At 46.4% G+C, this 18,418-nt stretch overlaps 1 protein-coding gene across 3 annotated transcripts in view; it reads left to right on the top strand.

Moving 5' to 3' along the window:
- LOC129707488 (extracellular sulfatase Sulf-2-like) overlaps positions 1-18,418 on the top strand; it is a 146,802-nt gene that overhangs the window by 99,454 nt on the left and 28,930 nt on the right. For all 3 annotated transcript variants that reach the window (XM_055652545.1, XM_055652544.1, XM_055652546.1), the window contains exons 6-10: positions 10,032-10,182; positions 10,941-11,116; positions 13,262-13,390; positions 16,052-16,108; positions 16,202-16,328. In XM_055652545.1, coding sequence (XP_055508520.1) covers positions 10,032-10,182; positions 10,941-11,116; positions 13,262-13,390; positions 16,052-16,108; positions 16,202-16,328 — 640 coding nt within the window. The remainder of the gene's footprint in view (positions 1-10,031; positions 10,183-10,940; positions 11,117-13,261; positions 13,391-16,051; positions 16,109-16,201; positions 16,329-18,418) is intronic.

Below are 18,418 nucleotides of genomic sequence, written 5' to 3'. Positions count from 1 at the left end.
TGTGACCCCTTGTCCTGGACTTCCCTAACATCGGGAACAATCTTCCTGCATCTAGTCTGTCCAACCCCTTATGAGGGGTAACGGTAGAATCGGCAGTCGGAAATTTAGACCCAGTGTGGAAATTGCTAGGGGACGATCAGCCATGATCGCAATGAATGGCGATGCTGGCTCGAAGGGGCCGAATGGCCTCCTCCTGCACCTAGTTTTTATGTTTCTATGAAATGTCACAGACCAGAGGCCGTAGTTTTGGGTGGCCTGGAGCGCGCTGCCAGGGGTGGTGGTGGAGGCCCATATGATAATAGTCTTGAAGATGATTGTGTATTGGACACGTGGGTACGAAGAGAACGGAGGGATATGGATTACTCGCAGGCAGATGCGGTTTACATTGGCATCGTGTTCGATGCAGATATTGTGGTCACGGAGAGAACATACAAACCTCGTGCAGGCAGTACCCACAGTCAGGACCAAACCCAGGTTTAAGAAGGAACTGCAGATGCTGGAAAATTGAAGGTAGAAAAAAATGCCGGAGAAACTCAGCGGGTGAGGCAGCATCTATGGAGCGAAGGAAATAGGCAACGTTTCGGGACGAAACGTTGCCTATTTCCTTCGCTCCATAGATGCTGCCTCACCCGCTGAGTTTCTCCAGCATTTTTGTCCACAAACCCTGGTTTAGTTTAGCGTAGAGATGCAGCATGGAAGTAGGCCATTCGGCCCACCGAGTCCATGCCGGCCAGCTATCACCCCGTACACTAGCACCATCCCACGCACTAGGGGCAACTTACAAGTATAACAAGCCAATTAAACGACCAATCTCTACGTCTTTGGAGTGTGGGAAGAAACCTGAGGCGCCCGGAGGAAACCCACGCAGTTCACTAGGGAGAACGTACGTGCAGACCGCACCCGTAGTCAGGATGGAACCCGGGTCTCTGACGCTGTAATAATGCCCCTGTCCCACTTAGGAAACCTGAACGGAAACCTCTGGAGACTTTGCGCCCCACCCAAGGTTTCCGTGCGGTTGCCGGAGGTTGCAGGTAGTGGAAGCAGGTAGGGAGACTGACAAAAACCTCCGGGAACTGCACAGAAACCTTGGGTGGGGCGCAAAGTCTCCAGAGGTTTCCGTTCAGGTTTTTTAAGTGGGACAGGGGCATTAGGCAACAAATCTACCGCTGCGCCACCGTGCCACCACTTACTGTTACTGAGTGAAAGGTGGGGTTGTCTAATCTATCAGACGGCATATTGCTGCTGGTTTCAGGTACTACACTAGACAACTTCATGACAGCTGTCAGCTGACTGACATGGTCCTTTACCTGTTCCCAGCTTCTTGAAGAAATCGTTCTATGTCACACAGTCTCAGCTCGAGTCTCTTTGTTCTCAGAGTGTCTGAAAATCTTTGAAATGTCTGCACAGAGACACTTTAGTTAAACCTGTAAAATAAAAAGCATGTAAAAAAAATCACACGTTCAATAAAAGGCAAAAGATACTGTTCTGTACTGTCAGATATCAAGTGGATTATGTAAGTATACAATAGACAATAGACAATAGGTGCAGGAGTCGGCCATTTGGCCCTTCGAGCCAGCACCGCCATTCAATGTGATCATGGCTTATCATCCCCAATCAGTACCCCGTTCCTGCCTTCTCCCCATATCCCCTGACTCTGCTATTTTTAAGAGCCCTATCTAGCTCTCTCTTGAAAGCATCCAGAGAACCAGCCTCCACCGCCCTCTGAGGCAGAGAATTCTACACACTCACCATTCTCTGTGAGAAAAAGTGTTTCTTCATCTCCATTCTAAATGGCTTACTCCTTATTCTTAAACCATGGTCCCTGATTCTGGACTCCCCCAACATCGGGAACATGTTTCCTGCCTCTAGCGTGTCCAAGCCCTTAACAATCTTAGATGTTTCAATGAGATATCCTCTCATCCTTCTAAACTCCAGGGTGTACAAGCCCAGCTGCTCCATTCTCTCAGCATATGACAGTCCCGCAATCCCGGGAATTAACCTCGTGAAGATTCCAATAGCGGGGATCATAATGCAGTATAGAAATCAGCACGATATTTTGGGATTATTATGTTTTTTTTATCGCCCACAAGTACCTTAGGCCTGTCCCACTTACGCGATTTTTTCGGCGACTTGCCAGCACCCGCCATAGTCACAGCAGGTCGTCGAAAATGTTCAACATGTTGAAAATCCAGCGGCCACCAGAAAAAGGTTCGACTCTTTGGGCGACTACTCACCAGCAAACACGTCGCAGGGTGACGCCTGTCTGGTGGTGAGTAGTCACCCAAAGAGCCGGGCGTGCCTTATTCTGGTCGCCGCTGGATCTTCGGCGTGTTCCTGCGACTATAACATGTGCCGGGAAGTCGCCGAAAAAAATTGCGTAAGTGAGACAGTCCTTTAATGAAAACTTTGCAGATAAAATGCAAAAACTGAAGGAAAAAGGAACTATAGGTGCTGATAGACACAAAATGCTGGAGTAACTGGATGGGCCAGGCAGCATCTCTAGAGGACAAGGCTGGGCCAAGTTTCAGGTTTTGTTTAATTTAGTTTAGAGAGGCCCTTCAGCCCATTGAGTCTGCACCGACCAGCAATCCCTGTACACTAACACCATCACACACACACGGGGCAATTCACAATGTACAGAAGCCAAATTAGCCAACAAACCTAATCGTCTTTGGAATGTGGGAGGAAATCGAAGCACCGGAAAAGAACCCACGTGGTCACGGGGAGAACGTACATACTCCGTACAGACAGCACCCGTAGTCAGGATGGAACCCACGTCTCGGGCGCTGTTAGGCAGCAACTCTACCGTTACGGCATCGTGCCGCACTAATGAAACTTGAATGAAAGCACATTTGTTACACGTGTGAGCTACACGGTGCATGTAGTTTATACAGGAGCACAGATTGGTTGAACGTTCTACCTGCTGGGGAGATGAGGCAAGTGGCAGGTGGTAGGAAGATGCAATTTATACTGGCAACCATCCATATGTTTCAATCTGTGCCAGTGTTAGATCTACCATTGAGACGTGCCTTACCTGACTCAGTGCCAATTTGGAATTAATTCTTAGATCATTTATACACTCTCACTTGCCCATTCTCTTCATTTGAAACATTCAGTGGAATTAAGCTGATACAGCTGCCATTCAGGCATCCTGGAGATGACAGATGTAGGAAGATTAAACTCAAGACATGCATTTGTTTAGTTTGGTTTAGTTTAGAGATACAGCACGGAAATTGATTGTCCCTTCAGCCCACTGAGTCCGCGCTGACCAGTGATCCCTCTACACTAACACACAAGGGGCAATTTACAATTTACAGAAGCCAAATTAACGGACAAACCTAATCCTCTCTGGAGTGTGGGAAGTGTGGCGTGGGGGTGCAGCGGCTAGAATTGCAGCCTCACAGCACTAAGGGCCCGGGTTCAATCCTGACCTTGGGCGATGTCCGTGTTAAGTTTGCACGTTCTCCCTGTGGCCACGTGGGCTGCCTCCAGGCGCTCCGCTTTCCTCTCACACCCAGAAGAGTGAGAACAAAGAGACTTGAGCTGAGACTGTGTGACATAAAATGATTTCTTCAAGACGCTGGTGACAGGTATAGGATTATGTCAGCTGACAGCTGTCATGTCGTTGGCAAGTGTGGTACCTAAAACCAGAAACAAATTGTCATCTGATAGACAACCCCACCTTCCCCTCAGTGACAAACTTGTTCACACTAATCTCAAACCTAATGCCAATAGTACTTAGGGACTTTAGTATTAACCGACCACCACAAGAGACAGGAAAGGAAGCTTTCATGACTTAAATTTGGGAAACGTGGCCTCAGCATCCCGTGTGACACAGTGGTGCAGCAGGTGGAGCTGCTGCCTGACAGCGCCAGAGACCCGGGTTCGATCCTGACCTCGGGTGCCAACTGTGTGGAGTTTGCACGTTCTCCCTGTGGACGTGTGGGTTTCCGCCCATCGCTCTAGTTTCCTCCCACATCCCAAAGACGTGCGGGTTTGTAGGTGAATTGGCCCTCTGTAAATTGCCCCGAATGTGCAGGGAGTGGACGAATAAGTGGGATAGCATAGAACTAGAGTGAATGGGCGTGTGGACTCAGTGGGCTGAAGGGCCTCTTTCTGTGATGTATCTCCAAACTAAAATAAAGACAGCAGCAAGTAATTCTCTGTAAATTAGCACCATTGATACATCTTAGGCAAGTTGTTCAAATATGTAGTTAGACTGAAGACCGTTGTTCAAAACAATGAAAACTTAAAATAAAATTGAAGCATGCAAAATTTGTGATTTGGCCAACACATCAAAGACCACCTTGACAGCTACTATATATCTGCTAAATGTGAGATACAACTGTCATTTAAATGATATCCCATTTCCTTGGGCAATTTCAAACTTCCTGCAACTACATTCAGGCAAGTTAAGACAAAGGCAACGAGGACAAGTAAAGTAAATGACAGCATGAAAATGTAATTAGCTTGAAGGGATTAAACTCAAAAATATACGAACTCCAATGATCGCTGGAAATTTTAAAACATGGAAATGATTCTTCCTGTGACACAGAAGGTGGTGAGTGATTGCAACATGCTGCCTAGGGTAATGGTGGAGACTGATATGAAAGGGGCATTTAAGAGACTTTTGGATAGGTACACAGATATGCAGGGAATGGAGGGACATAGATTAGATGCTGGCAGATAAGTGTTGATCTTGGCATTGTGTTTGCACAGACATTGTGGGCCGAAGTGCCTTTTCCTGGGATCTACTGCTCTGTTTAGGAAGGAACTGCAGATGTTGGTTTAAACAGAAGATAGACACAAAATGCTGGAGTAACTCAGCGGGACAGGCAGCATCTCTGGATAGAAGGAATGGGTGACGTTTCGGGTCGAGACCCTTCTTCAGACTGAAGAAGGAATGGATGATTTTATCCTGAAATAATCAGAGTGAAGAAGGGTCTCGACTCAAAACGTCACCCAATCCTCCTATCCAGAGATACTGCCTGTCCCGCTGAGTTACTCCAGCATTTTGTGTCTATCTTCTGTACTGTTTTATATTCTATGTTTTATCTTCCTAAGACACTGAACATTTGGAATAATATAGGGTAATAGTTAATGATTCTGAGTTAGTTGAGAATTTTAATTATCATTGTGTTTTAATTATAATGTTCGTGAGTAGCAGAGATTACAACAATATGAGCTGATTTTTAACTGGAAACATAGAAACATAGAAAGTAGATGCAGGAGTAGGCCATTCAGCCCTGTGAGCCAGCTGATGGCTGATCATACAGAATCAGTACCCCATTCCTGCTTTCTCCCCATATCCTTTGATTCCATTAGCCCTAAGAGCTAAATCTTAAGGGTCTGTCCCACTTGCATGCGATTGCGTGCGTTTGGCGCGACCAAACGGAAGCGGAGTTCACGTGAAGTTCGCGCTAAGTATGCGCTAAGTTCGCACGTGACGTCTTTTGCATCATGCTTACCAATCAGCTGGGCAGGAAGCGGGCCGACTGAATTTGGGCGTCGCACGCCACGCCGGGCAGTGACGTCATCGTGCAACGCCACGCGCTAGGCGTATGCCGTCAAGACGCTGCGTACGACCGCAATGCGCCTGCGTGCCGACAGGCCGTTGGCGAGCGAAGATTTCGGCCACTGCAAGAATTTCGGAGCCCCGCGCGATGTCAGGACCAGCCCCGCACAACTCCGCGCTTCTAAGTGGGACCGGCGCCGCAGAAAGGGGACTACCAACCAAGCGGCCTATACGGTGCCCGTATGCCTCAAGCGACCACGAGGTCGCGTAATTTGCGAGCCAAGGTCGAGTAAGTGGGACAGGCCCGTAACTCTCTCTTGAATACATCCAGTGAAAGGTCTAGTGTATGGATATGCAGGGAACCCTGGTGATGGTTGTTATTCAATCAGCAGTAAACATTGAAGGGTTCTACGCTGAAATAATCTTACATTGACATTGGGTGGTGAAACATTGAGAGACAAACTTACTAATCTCACTTTGAATGTCCTTGTATTTTTTTTTTTAACTTCCCTATTTTGTTGTTGTTTTAGTAACCTTGATGTAATTCTGCTTTGGAGAATAGATTTATTAATATATTTGGGTATTCCAAAGCCAAGAATTGGTTGCCTGATTGCGTGTCAGAAAACGGAGTTAATTTTCAATAAACTGTCAAATAAATTAGGCTTTTAACGATTTGTGCTCCTGGAGTATTCCAAATATTCTATCACTGTGACACGTTATTTCTTTATCAATCGTTCAATGTTTATACGCCGTATATACACTCACAAATATCAATCATAAGAATAATGTACTTCTCTAACCAGAGACAAAGCCAATCTGCCTCTCACTACGTTGCAACATCTATATCTATATATCAATATCTATTTCTCTTTATCAATGACACTAGATATCTCATTATTAGCAACTTTCTGTACCTTTTTATCTCTTATTTTTAGCTTAGTCTTCTCCCCTCTCTATTAGCCAGGTTCTGAATGGTGCATTCACAGCTGGGGTTTTGTCTGATGCACTTTTAGATTAGATTAGATTAGATTAGATTAGATAGCCTTTATTGTCATTCAGACCTAAGTCTGAACGAAATTGTAGCAGTCATACATATAATACAACAAAAACAACAATAAACACATATTAACATCCACCACAGTGAGTCCACCCAGCATCTCCTCACTGTGATGGAGGCAAAAGTCTTAGGTCTGCAGTCCCTTCCCTCCTCTTCTCCCTGTGCGCTGAGATGATACCCCCCGGGCGATGTTATATAACAGTCCCGCGGCTTATCACATATGATGAGCGTTTGACGGCCCTGGGTCTCCTCCACTCACTGGAGTTTAGAAGGATGAGGAAAATAGGTTTAAGAGGCAGACATCAGCCACAATTGAATGGCGGAGTGGACTCGATGGCCTAATTCTACTCCTATAACTTGCGAACTTGTGAATTTCTTTAGTCAGAGGGTGGTGAATCTGTGAAATTCATTGCCACAGAAGACTGCGAAGGCTTAGCCAATGGATATTTTTAGGCAGAGACAGATATTTTCAGCGGGTGCAGCAGCAGCACAGGATAAGGAAATAGGCAACGTTTCGGCCCGAAACGTACCTATTTCCTTCGTCCATAGATGCTGCTGCACCCCGGTAAGTTTCTCCAGCTTTTTTGTGTAACCTTCGTTTCTCCAGCATCTGCAGTTCCCTCTTAAACACAGATAGATTCCTGTTCAGTACTGGGTGTCAGGGGTTAAGTAAGCTTTTGTTATCTGCTATTCAGTCAGCAGAAAGACAATACATGATTACAACCGAGCCATTTACAGTGCATACCCCATTGCGGACATTGGACTTTTGTCTATGGAACTGGCGTCTTACAATGCTGAGAACCAAATTCCACACGCTGCATCTGCCCCTTTGCTCTACCTATAGTATGTGAGTTTGACAAATGTTCTTATGCTTAGTATTAACTAATTGGATGGATAGCCTGTAAAACAAAGCTTTTAGTTGTACCTTGGTACGCATAACCTTCTAAATCTGAAGAAGAATAACAACCCGAAACATCGCCTGTTCGTTTCCTACACAGATGCTGCCTAATCGGCGGAGTTATTCCAACACTTTGTGTTTTGCTCAAGATTCCAGCACCTGCAGTTCTAGTGTCTACATCTTTAGAGTTTAGCGATACAGGCCCTTCAGCCCATCAAGTCTGCACCGACCAGTGATCCCCGCACATTAACACTATCCTGCACACACTAGGGACTATTTTGCATTTACACCAAGCCAATTAACCTACAAACCTGTATGGCTTTTGGAGCATGGGAGGAAACCACAGATTTTGGAGAAAACCCACACAGGTCACGGGGAGAACGTACAAACCTTGTACAGACAAGCACCCATAGTCAGGATCAAACCAGGGTCTCTGCCACTGTAAGGCAGTAGCTCTACCGCTGCGCCATCGTGCCGCCCCACGCAGTTCTTGTCTCTACATCTTGTAAACCTTTATCAAATTTGAGCATGTGTCTGAAGCTAGCTGAGTTCCACCTTGCTATCTCTCCATGTATCCGGACACGCTAGAGGTAGGAAACATGTTCCCGATGTTGGGGGAGTCCAGAACCAGGGGCCACAGTTTAAGAATAAGGGGTAAGCCATTTAGAACGGAGATGAGGAAACACTTTTTCTCACAGAGAGTTGTGAGTCTGTGGAATTCTCTACCTCAGAGGGGGGTGGAGGCAGGTTCTCTGGATGCTTTCAAAGAGAGAGCTAGATAGGGCTCTTAAAGATAGCGGAGTCAGGGGATATGGGGAGAAGGCAGGAACGGGGTACTAATTGGGGATGATCAGCCATGATCACATTGAATGGCGGTGCTGGCTCGAAGGGCCAAATGGCCTACTCCTGCACCTATTGTCTATTGTCTATCCAATATTATTTCCACCCATCGAAACCGGTGAGAAACTCAAAACCGGTGAGATCGACTCAAAAATAATCGACAAAATCACCAGTAAATTTAGAACCCGTGGTGGCCTTCATCCGCAAGGTGTAAGTCAGGCAGAAAGAAGGTTAATTTGCCTTCCACGTTCTCCAGAGATGCTGCCTGACCCGCTGAGTTACTCCAGCACCTTGTGACCTTTTTTTTGGGTAAAGCAGCATCTGCAGTTCCTCGTTACCAGGAGAAAGTTGTTGTTTGTGAGTTGGCAGGATGTGAGTTGTGATTCCCCAGAAGGTTCTACACTGGGACATCTGTTATTTTCTATTTATATAAGTGATTTTGGCAAAAGCACACGTTTTACTGAAGGCACTAAATTAGGTGTCATGGCAAACTGTAAAAGTTGCAAGATGGTGCAGAGTGTCGTGGAAGCCCCAGCTGAAGAAAGGGTCTTTGTCAGAATACATTTCATGTTTTTCTTCACTCCTTACAATGCATCGTACGACAGAGATCGCAACTTCTACTGAAGTGTGGATGGCCGTTGGCTCGCCAGAATCTCTTCCGCCCTTTGACAGGTCTCGTTTTTGGTCCTGCTGGGGGTCCACAGCCCCCTCCTCACCTGGTGAACCAGGTGGGGGAGATGGTTTAGTCGCAGACTATCCGACCATGGAGCAGGTAGCACGGGATCACATGGTACCCGTGGAGGGGGGGGGAGCTATTCCCGGCCTGAATGCTGCCTGGATTAGAGGCTTCAGCAACATGGAGAGGTTGGAGAGACTTGGTTTCACTGGAACCAAAGGTCCAGGCGACACCTGACGGAAATATAAATAATGATGAGATGCGTAGATAGGGTAGACAGTCAGAACATTTTTCTCAGGGTGGAAGCATACAACACTAGAGGGCATAGCTATGAATTTCAATGGAGTTGGGGGCACAGTGGCACAGCTGGTAGAGCAGCCTCCTCACAGCAGCAGAGACCCAAGTTGGATTGTGTCCCTGGGTACAGTCCATGTGGAGTTTGCACGTACTCCCTGCAACCACGAGGGTTTCCCCCGGGTGCTCCGGTTTCCTCTCACATCGTGCGGGTTTGCAGGTTTAACTGACCTCTATAAATTGTCCCCTCGTGTGTAGGGAGTGGATGAGAAAGTGGGATAACATAGACCTAGTGTGAACGGGTGATCAGTGGTCGGCACAGATTGGGTGGGCTGAAAGGCCTGTTTCCATGCTGGATCTCTAAACTAAACTGAACAAAATAAACGGGCATTTGCCAGACACAGTTCTGATTCTCTCCCCTAAAGCCCTGCCCCAGGTTTCTCCAGCACCTTTGTGTTTTGTTCTCAGATGCTGCCAGACCCACTGAGTCCCTCAGGCAGATTGTGTTATGCTTGCCTGCTCCTCCACAGATGCTGCCTGACCCACCGAGTTCCTCCAGAAGTTTGTGCTTTGTTGAAGAGTCCAGCGTCTGCAGTTCCTTGTGTCTCCAGATCCATTTACCTGTCTGTCTGTCTGTCTGTCTGTCTGTCTGTCTGTCTGTCTGTCTGTCTGTCTGTCTGTCTCTGTCTCTCTGTCTCACCACTAAAAGCCCGCATACGTGATTAATACATGTGGATCATTTCACTTGCAGCACGCCCAGTTACAATTACGCTCCCAACCCAGACAAGCATTGGATCATGAGGTACACTGGCCCCATGAAGCCCATCCACATGGAGTTCACCAACATGCTACAGAGGAAGCGGCTACAGACCTTGATGTCCGTCGATGAATCCATTGAAAAGGTGAGTCGTGGCAGTAGATCAGGAATCGTTAGAATTGTCATCATACAAGAGACATGAGTGTCAGGGGTTATGGGGAGAAGGCAGGAGAATGGGGTCAAGAGGGAGAGATAGATAAGCCATGATTAAATGGCGGAGTAGACTTGATGGAGTGGCACGGTGGCACACCTGCGTGGGTTTTCTCCAAGATCTTCCGTTTCCTCCCACACTCCAAAGACGTGCAGGTTTGTTGGTTAAATGGCTTGGTATAAATGTAAATTGTCCCTAGTGTGTGTAGGGTAATGTTAATGTGCGGGGATCGCTAGCTGGTGCAGACTCGATGGGCCGAATGGCCTGTTTCCGCGCTGTATCCCTAAACTAAACTAAACTAAACCCGAGACAATAATAAACTTCAACCTTTTATTTTCCACAAAAATGTGTTTAGTTTAATTTAGTTCAGAAATACAGTGTGGAAACAGGCCCTTCGGCCCGTCGAGTCTGCACTGACCAGCGATCCCAGCACATTGCCATTACCCTACACCCACAAGGGACAATTTTACATTTTTACCAAGCCAATTAACCTACAAACGTGTAGGTCTTTGGAGTGTGGGAGGGAACCGAAGATATCGGTGAAAACCCACGCAGGTCACGGGGCGAACGTACAAACTCCCTACAGACAGCACCCATAGTCGGGATCGAACCCGGGTCTCTGGCGCTGTAAGGCAACAATTCCACTGCTGCACCACCATGCCTCCCTAATTGATGTTTAATTGATGTTTCAGGTCTTTAACATGCTGGTTGAATTGGGCGAGGTAGACAACACGTACATCATTTTTACGGCCGACCATGGCTACCACATCGGACAGTTTGGCCTCGTGAAAGGAAAGTCCATGCCGTACGAATTTGACATTCGCGTGCCGTTTTTTGTGCGGGGACCAAACGTGGAGCCAGGATCAATGTAAGACCTCATGAAATAATTATTTATAGTCACGTACGATTCAGAGTTTGCTTTTGGGCACGTGATCCAAGCTGGCAGATGTTGTAGTGAGAAAGTGGTGGTTTGCAGGTGAATACATTTCTGTGGGGAAAGTGTGAAGCCTAAAGTCAATTTGGCATTGCGAACATTCTAGGCTCATCGTGACGTTCCAATGAAACGACTTGAGAAGCAGACCCTGGAGATTAAACTTATGTTACTAATGTGTAAACATGTTGGTGAGGCCACATTAGGTTGGTGAGGCCACATTTAGACTTCAATTCTGGGCACCATGTTGTAGGAGAGATGTTGTCAAGCAGGAAACAAGCCATCACTTGTTGCAGTAGATGATGGTGGTAGCAGAATTAGCTCGGGATACTTCCAGTTTCCAGCCCCACAACCTGGACGCTTCTGCTATGGGGCCAATAAGGAAGGTTAAAGTTGATCATAATGGTTTTAGTTCATTTCAATGGCATTATGACCCTCCCATGAGCCAGACACACAGGTTGACCTGAACTACTAAACTATTAAGGCTCCAGTTTTACACCCAGTCCATTGATCTAGTAAACATAGACAATAGGTGCAGGAGTAGGCCATTCGGCCCTTCGAGCCAGCACCACCATTCAATACGATCATGGCTGATTATCCACAATCAGGACTCCATTCCTGCTTTCTCTCCATATCCCTTGATTCCGTTAACCATAAGAGCCACATCCAACTCTCACCAGTAACGCATGTGGTGTAAGTGCTTCAGATGCTCTTGCGTTGAAGATAGAAGATAGATAGACCTTGTGAGCCTGAGCTGAATAGGGCTTACAGGGCCTGGTCATGCAGGGCAAAGCAAACTCCTGGCACACGCAGACTGCAAACTCCACATGAAGATTCCCCGAGTCAGCATCTGTAAAAGCAGGTTTTGATAAAACGTGCGAGAACGGTACAATGGATCTTTTATTGTCACGTGTACCAAAGGTCTAGCGAAATCTTGGACAATACAGCTCACCCCCTCCATGACACAATGGTCAACTTGAGGAGCACCTTCGGCAACAGGGTACAAGAAAGAACTGCAGATGCTGGTTAAAATCGAAGATAGACACAAATTGCTGGAGTAACTCAACGGGCCAGGCAGCATCTCTGGAGAGAAGGAATGGGTGACGTTTCAGATCGAGACCCTTCTTCAGACTGATGTCTGGGGAGGGGGTGGGACAAAGATAAAATGTAGTCGGAGACAGTAAGACTAGTGGATACAGAGGGTGGATAGTGGAGTCAGGGGATATGGGGAGAAGGCAGGAACGGGGTACTGATTGGGGATGACCAGCCATGATCACATTGAATGGCGGTGCTGGCTCGAAGGGCCGAATGGCCTAATCCTGCTCCTATTGTCTATTGTGAATCTGTGGAATTCTTTGCTACAGAAGGCTGGAGAGGCCGTCAGTGGATATTTTTAAGGCTGAGATAGAGAGATTCTTGATCAGTACAGGCATCGGAGGTTATAGGAAGAAGGCAGGAGAATGGGGTTAGGAGGGAGAGATAGATCAGCCATGATTGAATGTCAGAGTAGACTTAATGGGCCGAATGGTCTAATTTTACTCCTATTCCTCATGACATGACCTTATGAGAAACTCAGTGGGTGAGGCAGCATCTATGGAGCGAAGGAAATAGGCAACGTTTCGGGTCGAAACCCTTCTTCAGTCTGAGCTTCTCCAGCATTTTTGTCTTCCTTCGATTTTCCAGCATCTTCAGTTCCTTCTTTAAACATTATGTCCTTATGAGACCCTGGTTCAATCCTGAACGTGGGTGCTGTCTGTGTGGAGCTTGCATGTTCTCCCTGTGACCGCATGGGTTTTCTCTGGATGTTCCGGTTTCTGCCCACACTCCAAGGACATGCAGGTTCGTAGATTAATTGGCTTCTGTAAAATTGACCCTAGTGTGCAGGATGTGAATGGAGCATGGCATGGAACTAGTGCAAATGGGTGATTGATGGTCGGTGTGGACTCGGTGGGCTGTAGGGCCTGTTTCCATGCAGTATCTCCAAACTCAAAAGCAGATTATTTGGCATCTTCTGCGTGTCAGGGTGCAAGAATCAATGCAAACTTCCATAGAAATCGTCGTCTATTTGTTATTTATTCCTAGCGTTCCTCAACTCGTTCTAAACATAGATCTGGCACCAACGATATTGGACATTGCAGGCCTGGACATTCCAGCTGACATGGACGGCAAATCGATTCTGAAGCTGCTGGACACTGAGAAACCTGTGAACAGGTACATGAGCTGTTATTAAATAAGTCAAGTCGTGTATTTTTCCTGTCGAAACAAAGAACTGCAGATACTGGTTTAAACAAAAGGACACCAAGTGCTGGAGTAACTCAGCAGGTCAGACAGTATCTTTGTAAAGCTCGGAGAGGTGGCGTTTCGGGTCGGGACCCTTCTTTAGTCATTTGTCTGAAGAAGGGTACTGGCCCGAAATGCCACCGACCCACGTTCTCCAGAGATGCTGCCTGACCCGCTGAGTAACTCCAGCACATGGTGCTCTTTTTGTTTTCTTCTCCGAAACCATTGTTCGTGAATCATTTGCAACCGTTTGCTGTGACTACGCCTGCTTACCATTAGAGCCCCTGTTGGAATACATTGATGAAAAATTTATACACGTTGAGGAATTAATTTTAGCAGGATTTTTCTCATTATTTCTAGATTTGTATTAAGTGCTCTTTGTCGAGGTAAGATTGAAAATATGACTTTAGGCTTTACAAAAACCCCAAGGCTGCAAGGCATTTATGGTTTTTAATCAGATGGACAAAATAATGAAAACAGGCCCCCAGATGAATAATAATTCATTTCTACGATTCTTTAGGCCCTTTCAATCGCTTCTCCTGAAGTTACTTTAATCAGCTTTCATTAATATTGCTCCAGCTGATAAAAGGGCTGATATATGCCACGGAAAGGTTAGCGTTGTTGATTTTGTGCAATTATATCCTGGAAACTGTGCTTAGGCCGGCACTCTGCAAATATCACGCAGTAAGAAAGGCGAAGAGAGATAGTATTCAAAGAAAGTTTACAAATTAAATAACCCTGTGTGGAAATCAATCGGACAAAGTTGGCCGCTTCTGCTAAGGAATGACAATTAACGGGAGAACACGAAACGATATCTGACGAACCTCCTCGATTTTTAGTTTGCAGTTTTTTAGAGATACAGCACGGACACAGGCCCTTCGGCCCGCCGGGTCCGTGCCGACCGGCGATCTCCGCACACTAACGCCACCCTACACACACTAGGGCCGATTTACAATTATACCGAGCCAATGAGCCCAGAAGCCTGTACGCCTTTGGAGTGTGGGAGGAAACCGCAGATCTCGGAGGAAACCCAGGCAGGTCACGGGGAGAACGTACAAACTCCGCCCAGACAAGCTCCCGTAGTCGGTGTCAAACCCGGGTTTCTGACGCTGTAAGGCAGCAACTCTACCTTCTCCATATCGACTTTCTTTTAAAAATAGATGATATAGGGTGGAAATGTTCTCCTGATCTCCTGTTCCACTGACTCCACGTTATATGCCGCGCTGCCCTGATTTTTATAATTCTACCACCTTGGATTTCTCTTATTTCCATGACAATTGTATAGGTTGATTCTTTACTGGCTACAATCTTAAACAATATATGCTTCAAAAGTGAAATAAATAGTGTAATGGCATAGTATGCAGCTAACCAGATGTGGTGCAATGTAACCATGTCAAGGAGGTCCAAAGAACAGAGGAGGTTTTTCGATGCCAACTACACAATACAAAAGGTACATCCAAGAACCCTTTCTGTCAATGGTAAGTCTAATTGTTCTATAATTGCCCTTGGAAAATAAACTAAATCTAATTAGCAGTAACACAACTTTCACGGGACCTTAGTAGAGTATGAAAGAGCTGCAGATGCTGGTAAAATCGAAGGTAGACACAAAATGCTGGAGTAACTCAGCAGGTGAGGCAGCTAATTCACTGACTCTTATTCCTTCTGAAATCAGCAACAAGCTTTGATTCTTCTGTTCAATCCGGCCTAAAAATGAATTAACATTGGGGACCGCACAGTGACGCAGCTGGTGGAACTGATGCCAGAGAGTTAGAGAGAGGGAGGGGGAGAGGGAGAGGGAGGGAGAGGGAGAGGGAAAGGGAGAGGGAGAGAGAATGTGAGTGAGAGAGGGAGGGAGAGTGTGTGTGAGTGAGAGAGAGTGAGAGAGAGTGAGAGAGAGGGAGGGAGGGGGAGAGATGGAGGGAGAGACGGAGAGAGAGAGAGAGAGGGAGAGTGAGAGAGAAGTAGAGAGATACAGCTGATGCCTCACAGCACCAGAGACGCAGGTTCAATCCTCACCTCGGCTGCTGTCTATGTGGAGTTTGCCCGTTCTTCCTGTGTACGTGTGGCTTTCTTCTGGGTTTCCTCCCACATCCCAAATAAATGTGTGTTTGTAAGATAATGGGCCTCAGCAAATTGCCCCTCGTGTGTTGGGAATGGATGAGAAAGTTGCAAAACGCAGAACTATTGTGTGAACAGATGATTGAAACATAGAAAATTGGAGCTGGAGTTGGCCAATCGGCCCTTCGAGCCGGTACAGCCATTCAATATGATCATGGCTGATCATCTAAAATCAGTATCCCTTGACTCTGTTAGCCCTAAGAGCTATATCTAACTCTCTCTTAAATACATCCCGTGAATTGGCCTCCACTGCCTTCTATGGCAGAGAATTCCACAGATTCACAACTCTCTGGGTGATGGTTGCCGTAGACACAGTGAGCCTATGGGCCTTTTGCCAAGCTGTATCTCTAAAGTCTAAAAGACCCGTTTCTGTGCTGTATCTTTAAAACTAAACTAAACTGCACAGGCTTCACTGACACTGTGAAACAAACACAGGTTCCCCGTTTACTGACGATATCTTTGTGATATTTCCAGGTTCAACTCAAACAAGAAGACCAAGGTTTGGCGAGATTGCTTCCTGGTGGAGAGAGGGTAGGATTGCGAATACTTCTCTTTAACAATAGCTGCACGGGAATACAAAAAAACCCATAGTGCTAACAGGCGCCGTGTCTTTGTTTTCATCAGCAAGCTGCTGCACAAAAGAGACGACATCAAGAACATTCAAGAGGAAAATGTCCTCCCTAAATACGAAAGGGTGAAAGACCTTTGCCAGAAAATGGAGTACCAGACACCTTGCGAGCAGCTCGGCCAGGTATAAACCTTCTCCGAAGCCTGTGAACTGCAGAATAGATCAGTAAACTCCAATTGTAGAGGTAACCTTCTACAAAAGCACATGCCGGCACTCCTGATTAATTCTCTAACTCAGGCACATTTACCGTGATTACGTGAATTTCAAATGAAAGAAAGGCTAACAATATGTGATTACTGTGGCTCCAGTTAAACGATTTGGAACGTGGATGGATATGAATATGAGATCCAAAATGGTAGAGGATTTGGACTGAGCGGAAAAGAGGAAAAGTGGTAGAGGCGTGACAAAGAGTAAGCTTAGGCAGCTCACCGCCTCTCATTTCATTACGTGTAAAATTCTTAAAGGATCCGACAGGCCAGATGCGGGGAAAATGGTCCCGATTTTGGGGGAGTCCAGATCCAGGGGTCACAGTTTAAGAATGAGGGGATGGCCATTTAGGACTGAGATGAGGAAAAACTTTTTCACGCAGAGAGTTGTGAATCTGTGGAATTATCTGCCGCAGAAGGCAGTGGAGGTCCATGTTTTCAAGAGAAAGTTAGATATAGCTCTAAGGGCTAAAGGAATCAAGGGATATGGGGAGAAAGCAATAGACAATGGACAATAGAAAATAGGTGCAGGAATAGGCCATTCGGCCCTTCGAGCCAGCACTGCCATTCAATGTGATCATGGCTGATCATCCCCAATCAGCCTTTTCCACATATCCCCTGACTCTGCTATCTTTAAGAGCCCTATCTAGCCCTCTCTTGAAAGTATCCAGAGAACCTGCCTCCACCCCCCTCTGAAGCAGAGAATTCCACAGACTCACCACTCTCTGTGAGAAAAAGTGTTGAACAAAGCAGGAATAGGGTACTGATTTTGGAAGATCAGCCATGATCATAATGAATGGCGGTGCTGGCTCAAAGGGCCGAAAGGCCTCCTGCACCTACTTTCTATGTCAATGTTTCAAGTAACCCCTGCATTGCCTCTCTCCCTGCCCCTTCCCCTAGTTCTGCTAGCTCCACTGTTCACATCCATATACCCCTTCGTTATCACCTCTTCCACAGTCAACAATGGACTATTGTGGGCTCCACTTGGTCGTCGGTGCTGGCTCAGATTTGTTCTGAGCCTTTAAATTCCCTCCTCCTCCTCACTCTCAGTCTGGAGAAGGGTTTCAACCCGAAATGTCGCCTATACCTCTTCTCCAGAGATGCTGCCTGACCCGGATGAGTTACTTCAGCAATTTGGCTCTAATATCAGAGAGAAATGTTCAACCACAGTGTTGGCAACTATTGTTGCATCCCCTCTCTCTCTCCGTCCCTCCCCCACCCTAGTGGTTGTACTCCACTCAATGTTGTCCTGGTGAGTTTCATTGTCTGTAACTCATTTTCACCCAGCCCACAGCTAACAATGGCCTGGTGCCTTTATCATCGTAACTTTTTTTGCATATCCATTTGTTCCATATCTCTCTATATCGCCATCCATATCTCTCTCGTTTCCCTTTCCCCTGACTCTCAGTCCGAAGAAGACTAGTGGAGTCAAGGGATATGGGGAGAAGGCAGGCACGAGTTATTGATAGGGGACGATCAGCCATGATCACAATGAATGGCGGTGCTGGCTCGAAGGGCCGAATGGCCTCCACCTGCACCTATTTTCTATGTCTATGTCTATGTCTAAGAAGGGGCTCGACCAAAAAAGTCCCCTATTCCTTTTCTCCAGAGATGCTGCCTGACCCCGCTGGGTTACTCCAGCACTTTGTGTCTATCTTCGGTTTAAACCAGCATCTGCAGTTCCTTCCTACACAAAGAGTTAGCATTGTCAGGTCAGATATTACACCACAGAACAGTGTGTAAGAATACGCTCTCTGGGATTTGGAGTTTATTTCGGGTATGACCCATTTTATTTTCTCAATTTACATTGAATGCTTTAGAAAGCGGAATTTGCTTTCAATCCAGGACTTAGGATTTATAAATTTTGAATAGCAGACGGGAAATCTGAAGATCAAACAGTACTCTGTCACATTGTTATAAAAGAAATGTCAGGACAATCTTCTTGTGAAGACAGGATTGAATCAGCCTTGGTTGATCTCATTGCACACCATTAACAATTGGCGAATT

The sequence above is a fragment of the Leucoraja erinacea genome, chromosome 21, assembly GCF_028641065.1.
Source record: "Leucoraja erinacea ecotype New England chromosome 21, Leri_hhj_1, whole genome shotgun sequence".
NCBI lineage: Eukaryota > Metazoa > Chordata > Chondrichthyes > Rajiformes > Rajidae > Leucoraja > Leucoraja erinaceus.
The sequence above is the reverse complement of the archived record's forward strand: the minus strand, read 5'-3'. Positions and strand labels throughout refer to the sequence as shown.